This window comes from Sciurus vulgaris (assembly GCF_902686455.1).
Source record: "Sciurus vulgaris genome assembly, chromosome: 15".
In the NCBI taxonomy this organism is placed as follows: domain Eukaryota; kingdom Metazoa; phylum Chordata; class Mammalia; order Rodentia; family Sciuridae; genus Sciurus; species Sciurus vulgaris.
The window spans coordinates 83,612,749-83,622,133 of NC_136476.1; the positions used below are offsets into that span (position 1 = coordinate 83,612,749).

At 47.6% G+C, this 9,385-nt stretch overlaps 1 protein-coding gene across 1 annotated transcript; it reads left to right on the plus strand.

Moving 5' to 3' along the window:
* Positions 1 to 220: 220 nt before the first annotated feature.
* SWI5 (SWI5 homologous recombination repair protein) lies at positions 221 to 7,293 on the plus strand (the record flags this gene model as incomplete). Its single annotated transcript, XM_079113488.1, has 5 exons — positions 221 to 303; positions 595 to 643; positions 3,666 to 3,787; positions 4,533 to 4,627; positions 6,953 to 7,293. Coding segments are annotated over 5 exons (414 nt in total), but the record flags the coding sequence as incomplete, so codon positions are not given.
* Positions 7,294 to 9,385: the final 2,092 nt, after the last annotated feature.

Here is a 9,385-nt window from a genome sequence, read left to right on the forward strand (position 1 = left end):
CCTCATTGGTGAACAGGAGAGATGACGAAGAAGGGGCGTGGCCAGGCCGCCGCGAGCCAGGGCGGGCGGGTGGAGTCACAAAGAAAGCTGCGCGCGCGCAGCCGCTGTCCCCGCCCACTCCGGGAAGGGGCGGGGGCTTTTCTCTCTGGGTGCGCGCGCAGCTTTCCGTGCGACGGTTCCTGGCCCCGTTCACGGAATTCTACTTACCCCGAGCACCTGAAGAGCCGCTCTCCGGTTCCCGCCCTGGATCCTCCTACGCCGCAGAGCCTCCCAGCCGGGGACCTCGGACCCGGGGCTTAGGAGGTGGGCGGGGAACAGGCATCACAGTCCCTTTCCCGAGTCCTCGCAACTCCTCCCCGGACTTTCAAAATCACCTTCAGCACCCCCCACCCAGCCCTCCTGACACTCCCTCTCCCACAACCCCTCCTTCCTCGAGGGTCCCGGCCCGATTCCGGGAGTGCCGGCTCCCGGCTGCCATCGGTCAGGGTCGCCCCTACTTCCCCAACTGCTGCTCCTCCCGCACCCACGGTACCCCGTTCCTCTCCAAGCGGCTCGCCGGTCCCACCAAGCCTTTCCCCTCGGCTCTCTCTCCAGGACTGAACCAGGACTGAACCGAAGTTGCCGCGGGGCCTTCCGATCCCCTGTGAGTATATCGGTGCCCCACCCTCCTCTCCATCCCACTGCTGCCCACGCCGCTCTGCCCTCTGCAACGTCTTCTCCCAGCAGACCTGTTCTGCTGAGAAATCCACGTCATTCGGCAGTCCCTTCCCTTCCTCCTGCCCTCCAGTCTTCAAAGGGCTATGCTGGCCTCCCCCTCCTGCCTCCTCAGCTGCATTTCTCCGCCCGCACCATTACCCACTCCGCCTTACTCCATTCCCTCTGCGAAGGTGTTTCCCTTCGCCCAGCCCCGCCTTTAATCTTGCCCACAGCTCCCCAAATTCTTGCCATCCACTCCTTTAACTTCTAGTCTCCTTTTCAAAAACAGCCTCCTCCTTCACTGATGACCCGTGATGGGGTTTCCATCACACCTCTCAATTAGATCATGAAAAACTTGGTATTTGTTCATTGATGAAGCACCTGCTCTGAGCCCGGCACCCGGAATGCAAGTGCCAACCAGTTCCTTTCCTCCAGGAGCCACAGGTTGAGGAGGAAACAGACTAAAAAATTCTAGGACAGTATGAGCCTGTTTTGGAGAGGGGGAGCCCAGACTTTAGCTGTGCAAGGAGCCTTCCCTGAGGTGGTCAGACTGAAGATGAGGCCTAACGGATAAATGGCAGTAAGCCCCCATGACCGGGTGGGAAACTACAGTTTGTGAAAAGCATCAGGTTGGGTGATGTATTCTCCCAGGGAAACTTGGTGTCAGCTGCCTTTGACCTCCTTGTACCGTTGGACTCCAAATCATGCCTGTTCATGTTAATTCATTCCTCCCCTTTCAAAAACAAGGCTTCACTGGGTTCTATGGCCCACACCTGTAATCCCAGTGGCTTGGGAGGCTGAGGCAGGATTGCAAGTTCAAGGCCAGCCTCAGCAACTTAGCAAGACCCTATCTCTAAATAAAATATAAAAAGTGCTGGGGATTTGGCTCAGTGGTTAAGTGCTAGGTTCAGTTCCTGGTATATAAATAAATAAATTAATTGAAAACAAGGATTCATGGGACTGGGGATGTAACTCAGTAGTAGAGCACTTGCCTAGCAAGCACAAGTCCCTGAATTCCATCACAAAGCAAAACAAGGTTTTAATTTAAAAAAAAAGAAAAATGTTTAGACATGTGGGTCTCTGTGTTGCCCAGGCTGGCGTCCAACTCCTGGGGTAAGGAATCATCCTTCTGCCTCAACCTCCCAAGCACTGGGTCTACAGGCTTGCATTACCATGCAGGAATAAAAGAAGGCTTTATTGAGCACTTCATCCCAGTCAGTCTGCTCTCTCTCCCAAGTCTTTACAGTAACTTTTGAGGCAGACATTTTATCATCCCCATTTTTGATCTGATGTCTCTGAGTGCTAGAGATGAAGTCTCACAGTCTGGCAGTGGCACAGCCGGTGAGTATGAACTGCAGCAGTCTCCTAGAGTCTGAGCTCCTAACCAGAACCCCCAACTTTGTGTCCTACCTCTGTTTTTCTTTGCCTGCTTGACCGGCCCCTCTGCCTCCTGCTCCTCCTTATATAATATGGGAATTTGTGTGCCCGCTCCCCATATCAAGGATTAAACCCAGGAGTACTCTACCGCTGAGAGCTCCTTTTATTTGTTATTTTGAGACAGGGTCTTGCTAAGGTGCCCAGGCTGCCCTGAAACTTGAGATGATCTACCTCAGTCCCCATTATACACATGCGCCACGGTGCCTGGCTCTGAGTGTGTTTCTCCCTTCTTTCTCTGCTGTCCTCTTTCTACACACTCCCTCAAAAGTCTCTGTTCGATGCCTCCAACTTGCCCCAGTGCCCCTGATTCTTAGTCTCTCCAACCCTAACTTTCTCTGGACCTTTAGAGCTGCCTACAGAATATCTTTTCTTTCCCACCTACCCAGCCTGAAATTGCCATCCTATTAGTCCTTTAAGACACTTTTTATGATTAGTTTATCATTCACTCATTCATCTGACAAATGTTTATTGAGTGTCTACTATATGCCAGGTACTGCTGTAGACTCAGTGCTATCAGGGAACAAAACAAAGTCCCTGTCCCCATGGAGTTTGCCATAATAACAGGGATATGAAAATAATTATGAAATGCACTTTAGGTGTTGAGAAATGCAGTTATAACCTCAGGACAAGGTGATGTGGATGACTGAGGCAGGTGGCCAGGAAGGCTTTTCTGGTGAAGTGACATGTGAGTAGAGCTTTAAGTGGAGCTGTCTGGAGGAAGGACCTAATTGTTGGGTGTTTTCTCTGGACCTAGGACATAGGTTCCCTGAAGGCAGGGGCCAGGCTAGATGTCCACTGTTGTTGAGTGATCATTTCCAAGCCACTGACCCAAGAACAGGAACCAAGTCTTTCTCTGCCTCTTGTATCACATGTAGACAATCCATCCAACATATACTTCCTGAAGATTAGCCATGTACTAGGCGTTGGCCTTTGTGGCTTGAGACAGAAAGAAAAAAGATGAACTGTAACCCCAGGGAAGTTTATGTTACCCAGTGTGATTATGAACCCAGTGACGTTTGCAGACTTGAGAGAACCTAAGAAGGAGACCTGGAGTGCATTCTGTGGAGTCATGTTGGGGGCCAAGATGGGCCTTTTAGTTAGGATTAGGTTTGGCTAGGAGTAAAAAATTTCCAAAAAACAGTGACTTTTAACAGTCCCGATAGAGCTAAACCTCCATCCGTCCCACCACATCATCAGCATGTGGCTTCTGCCTCATTATGCAGCATTGCTCTTCAGCTCCAGCTTTACATCCACGTTTTAGGCAGCAAGGAAAGGGAAGGCTAGAGAAAGGCATGCCTTCTCCCTGGAAGGACTGCTCCCAGTATCACATGTACCACTTCTGAGGAAGTTCCATTTGGCAAAACTTAGCCATGGGGCCACTCCTAATTCCAAGGGAACCTAGGAAATGTTTATTTGAGGGCTTGGGGAGTCTGTTACTAAACAAAAGTTGGGGGTGGTTATTGGAGACATCACATAGGCTCTGAATGGTGGATAACTGGTCAGTTCCACTAATGACTTTTTATGCCACTCAGAGGCCATCTCCCAAGTCTGGCCAGGCTGAGGGGACCAGTGAGGAGTCCTTGCACGTTGATATTCAGAAACTGAAAGAGAAGAAGAACATGTTGGACAGGGAGATCTCCCAATTAATATCTGGGTAAGTCTTTAGGGGCTCCCCAGCATGGGTAATAAAACTTATCTGGGGACACAGCTCAGTGTTAGTGCACTTGCCTGGCATCATGAGGCCCTGGGTTTGATCTCTAGCACCACAAACAACAACAAAAAAAACTTTAGTGCTCTATAACTGGCTCGGCTTTAAAAAAATGGCACCAGTGGATTCAGAGGTCTCAGCAGCCTCTGGTGGGATGTTGTTTGGGCTGGAAAAAAACTGGAACTAAGAACTGAAAAACTGTCAAGGATAGAGACTGTCACTTTTCTGTTCTCAAACTGAGTTCTGACCTCAGTTCCACCTGCACCCAGATTTTGTTCTGGCTGTGAGAAGGGTTTTCAGTGCGTAGGGCAGGCTGGCTCTTACACAGTTCCCCAAGTTCCCCGGGCCTTTTGCTCCAGCCAGCCCTCTGGCACAGACTGAACAGCCCTGGAATGTCATTTCACACTTAAGGAATTCTGCCCAGCAAAGGGACCTGGATGTCCCATCTGTGAATCCCTCAGCTATGGCTAGGGTCACAAAGGGTACTGGGCATGCTTGCCATGTGTGATCCCCTGTCAGCTACAAGCGTCAACAGGACAGGGTCTATCCTACCGTCACTGTGTTCCCAGTGCCTCACATCTAGTAGTCCAGGAATGAACATTTGCTAAACCCGTGCCTCGTTGCTGTCCTAACTGGGATCCTTATCATCTTTCACCGGTGCTCTCTCCCTTTCTCTCCTTGCTCACACTAGAGGCTACAGTGTGGATGAACTGGAGGAACACATCTCCCTGCTCCATGAGTATAATGACATCAAGGACGTAGGACAGATGCTGCTGGGAAAGCTGGGTGAGCAACAGGCTCTAGAGGAGCCACCAGGGATCCAAGGGTTGTCCCCCTCCCCTAGCAGTGTTGGGTTTTGCTCTTGGGCCTCCAAACTTGCCAACCCTCCTGCTCTTCTCAGCGGCCCCCTCCTGGAAGCCCTAGCCCCTCTCCTCACCAGCCTCTGCTACCCCTGGCCACCCAGCAAAGCTGGTGTACAGCTCTTCACATGCAGCGCTTTGACCAGGTTCCTCCCCCATCTGCGAGATTATGAACTAAGGCCTCCCCCTTCTTCTGGGACCTACAGAGTGATGAGAAAACCATCTGTGGCTCCAGTGACTGTCTTACTTAAGAGGCAGCAAGTACAAGGGCAACCCTCTGTGGCTTAAAAGGGTTTCTCCTTTAAGGGTCCTCTGTTCTCTGAACTAAGTCTTGCTATCCAGAGGGTTTAACCAAGGCAGGCACACCTGTGTGTCTCCACAAGTAAGGCTGGCTTGAGGTAAGAAAATGTGGCAGATGACGTCATACAAACCCTTTCATTCCATCAGCTGGCCTGACCTAGTGGACACCCTGATGTTCATCAGCCAGTGTTATAAATTATAAAATGTGTTCAGGGATAGTGCTCAGAGCTGCCCTGCTGCTGCATGAGTTCTGGCACTTAGTGCAGAAAGGCCCATCAGCATCCAAGATCCCCCGGCAGAGAGGATCCCGTTTTCCCTGTGTTTTGTTGGAGAATGGATCCCAGAGCAGGAGAAAACAAGGAAAATATAGATGGATTGAGGGTGAGTGATCAGAGCCCAAGAAGTAAGCATGTGAAGGGAGTATTACCAAGTGATTGGGAACGTTCTCCTTAGAACTCCTTAGACCTGCCGCTTCAGGGTCCAGCGGCCTGGAGCCAATGGTCTATCCATTTTTTTGTTTATTCAATATTTATTGGGCAGCACCTCTGTGCCCGACGCACTCCACAAGTCTTTTTTTTTTTTTTAATTTTTAAATTTTTTAGTTGTAGATGGACACATACCTTTATTTTGTTTTATTTTTATGTGGTGCTGAGGATGGGACCCAGCGCCTCATGTGCTAGGCAAGCACTCCACCACTGAGCCACAACCCCAGCCTCCACTTTGATGAAACAGACACTTGAAGGTCCTGTGGGCTTTAGTGCTGTGGGGGTGGGGCAGAATGGTCAGTAAGTAAAGGAACACAGCAAATTAATTATAAAATGTGTTAAGTGCTTTGTAGGAAACAAAGGGCAGAGAGGAGGAAAGACTTCAGTTGCAAGTGAGGACCATGTAAGGTATTCCGAGGAGGCCTGCAGAGAACCCTTCCCAGTGGAGGAAGAAGAGTCTCGGAGGAAGAGCAGTAGGAGGAGCAGCTCACACAGGCTGCAGACCAGCAAGGGCTATCACCTGGGCTATGCTAATAGATACTGGGTTTTCCGCAGATCTGGGAGACAATCAATTTACATTATTTTTTTTTTTTCTTCGCAATACTGGGAATTGAACCCAGGAATGCTCTGTCACTGAGCTACATCCCCAGTTCCTTCTATATTTTTTGAGACAGAGTTTCACTAAGTTGCACATGCTGGCCTTAACTTGGGATCCTCGTGAGTCATTGGAATTACAGGAGTGTGCCACCAAGTTTGACTTTTTCTTTTTGGTACAGGGATTGAACCCAGGGTGCTTAACCACTGAGCTACATCTCCAGCACTTTTTATTTTTTCTTCTGAGACAGGGTGTCATTAAGTTTCTCAGGGCCTTGCTAAGTTGCTGAGGCTAGCCTTGAACTTGTGATCCTCCTTCCTCAGCCTCCTGAGCCTCTGCAGTTACAGGCATGTGCCATGGCTCTGACATTTTCTTTGAGATGGGTTTTCTCATTGCCCGGGCTGACTTCCAACTCCTGGACTCCAGCGAACCTCTCACCTTAGCTTGTCCAGTAGCTGAGGTTACAGGTGCATGCCACAGTGCCTGACTTCAGATCATAGTTCAGGCAATGGCTTTAGCTGCTCTGTGTGGTGAAGGATTCTGGGGAACTTAATTTCACTCTGTGGAGTGAGGTGAGTATTCAGGGAGTCGGGTGCTCACAGGACAAGTTCTGAATGCAGTATCTAGTGTGTGGAGGGGCTCACATGTGACCTGTTAGTGTGGTGTGGCTAGGCAGGGCCCACAGGGAGAGGCCTGGAAAGAGAACAAGGTGTTTACCTTTGCTCCTGGGTGAGGTGTAAATGTGAGCACTAGCTAGAAGCCAGAGGTGTGGTGATCCTGTGTGGGTCAGGGCAGTGATGCTGGCCCAGGGTTTGGCTTACTCCCTCCTACCTCTCCCTACTTGACACTCATCCATTTTTCTTTGTTTCAGCCATGATCCGAGGTGTCACCTCCAAAGAGTTGTATCCAGAATTTGGTCTGGACATGAACGACTGAGCCGATGCTCATAGCCTCTTGTCCAAGACCCACAGGGACAGATGGATGTGGATTTGAGAAGCAGTGAGAGCCCAGCCAGTGCAACACAAATTTTCCATTGAGAAAATGCTAGAAGCCCTTTGCTGAAGAACCCAAATGAAGTAAGGAGGGAGCTCAGAGAAGAGGGAGTCAGGGAGGAAGGGGTGTTCCCAGTTTGAAAGTTTGTGAAATGTTCCTGTGATACCTGTGTATGAGTATGCATATCCCATTTGTTAATAAACATGAGCAATCTTGGTATCAGTCTGTATACCAGTTCTTTCTCGTCTGATAGCCCTGTTCCTACCAGGGAGAGAGAGCCTGCCTGGATTATATCAGCCTTACACCCATCATCTCTAATGCTCAGAAGCTTTCTGTGAAGAATTAGTTTACTGTCCCATCTTACAGATGAGGAAATTGAGGCTCAGAGAGACAGTGACTTGCCTGAGGTCATATAGCCAGTAAGTGAGAGAACAGGAATTTCATCCCAAATCTGACTCTGAAGCTGGTGCTTTGCAATACTGCCTTTCTGGGTTGGGAAGAAGCAGTTGAGAACTGGGAGTGAGGAATGATAGCATTTGAACTTGCACTCCTCCTGCCTCAACCTTCCAAGTCCCTGACGTTACAGGCATGTGCCACCATACCCAGCTAAATTCTGGTTTTGCAAGAGTGTATTAATGTTCAATTTTGGGGAAAAAAAAAAACCATAATTATTTTCTTCTAAATTTTAGCCATTTTGATCATATACAGTATTCCTTTTATAAACCTTTTACAGCTTCCTTTGAACCTTTACAACTGACTCACACCTATGACACTTAAACCTTGCATTTTTGTCCTTTATTGCCTTCATCACATTCTGGAATAATCTAGTCAGTCTAGCTGAGCACAGTGTCACATTGTCAGCGGCTCGGAGGCTGAGGCAGGAGGATCACAAGTTCAAAGGCATCCTTAACAACAGTAAGGCCCTAACTGTAAATAAAATTCAGAATAAGGCCAGGGATGTGGCTCAGTGGTTGAGTGCCCTGAGTTCAATCCCTGGTACCAAAAAAAAAAAAAAATCTAGTCAGTCTAGGACAAAAATTTTATTTTGCTAAATAAATTTTTTTTTTTTTGCTATTTGATGAGTCATTTGGTTGTTGCACTCATGTAAATAATCAAACCAAATCTGATGAAACTAAACTTTGGAAACAACTGCTTTTTAAACTTATCTTTGATAAAACTCAGGATAACTGTAGAAAGAAAAAGTATGTTTCTAATAAAATGCTGTAAGTTATTAGATCATAGCTCTATTTTATTTTCAAGTTGTAATGTACATGTAGACTGCATTCTAAATTCTAGTTTTCTCTAATATCTGGCTGCAACTCTCCAGCCAAAAATAATGATTTCTCTTTTCCTAGCGTCCTATAAGCTGAGCAGGACCCAGTAATGCACACCTGTAATCCTAGCGCCTCAGGAGGCTAAGGAAGGAGGATTGAAAGTTTGAGGCCAACCTTGGCAAGTTAGCAAAACCCTATCCCAAAATTAAAAAAAAGGGCTGAAGATGTGGTTCAATGGTCCAGCACCCCTGGGTTCATTCCCAGTACCAAAAAAAGAAAAAAAAACCATGTGAACTGAACAACTACATGTCAATTTCAACAGAACAAGCCTCATGCCTGATGTGTGGGCCAAAAAGTGGACCAAAGTACCTGATGCCATAACCAGAGGCATTTGAATTACAAACCAAGATGAGAAGTTGACATCAGAACTAGACTCCCTAGCATAATGATACCTTTCCCCCTCCTAAATTTTTCCTTGTTTATGGCTATTTTTTTTTTTTCCAGTTGATAAGATAATGCTGTAGTCAAAATTTCACAGTACAATTCAGGAGACTGGGGCACCTGGATCTCAAGTTCAAAGCCACTGTGGGCAACTTAATGAGACCCTGACTAAAAATAAAATTAAAAGGGTGGACGTGTAGCTTAATGGTGAAGCACCTCTGGATTCAGTTCCAGGTACTGCCCCCCAAAAATAAAATGAATTTTCAAAATCAATAACTACTATAGATAACTTAATAGAACCTGACTCTAGGTAAACTTAGCCTGAAGACTACTCCTAAATCACCTCACTGCTCAAATATGGCTAAAAGAGTTTTGACACCTACTCCCCAGTCACTAATTACTCCACTCCAATGTGGAACCAGACCAACAAACTGGCTCTGAAGAACAAACCTAGCTACAACGAGCAAAAAAATGTAATAACAGGATGATTAATCAAAACAATGCTTTCAGCTGTCTGCAGTGGTGCACACCTGAAATCCAGTGATTTTGGAGACTCAAGTTCAAGGCCAGCCTAGGCAACTTAATGAGACCCTGTC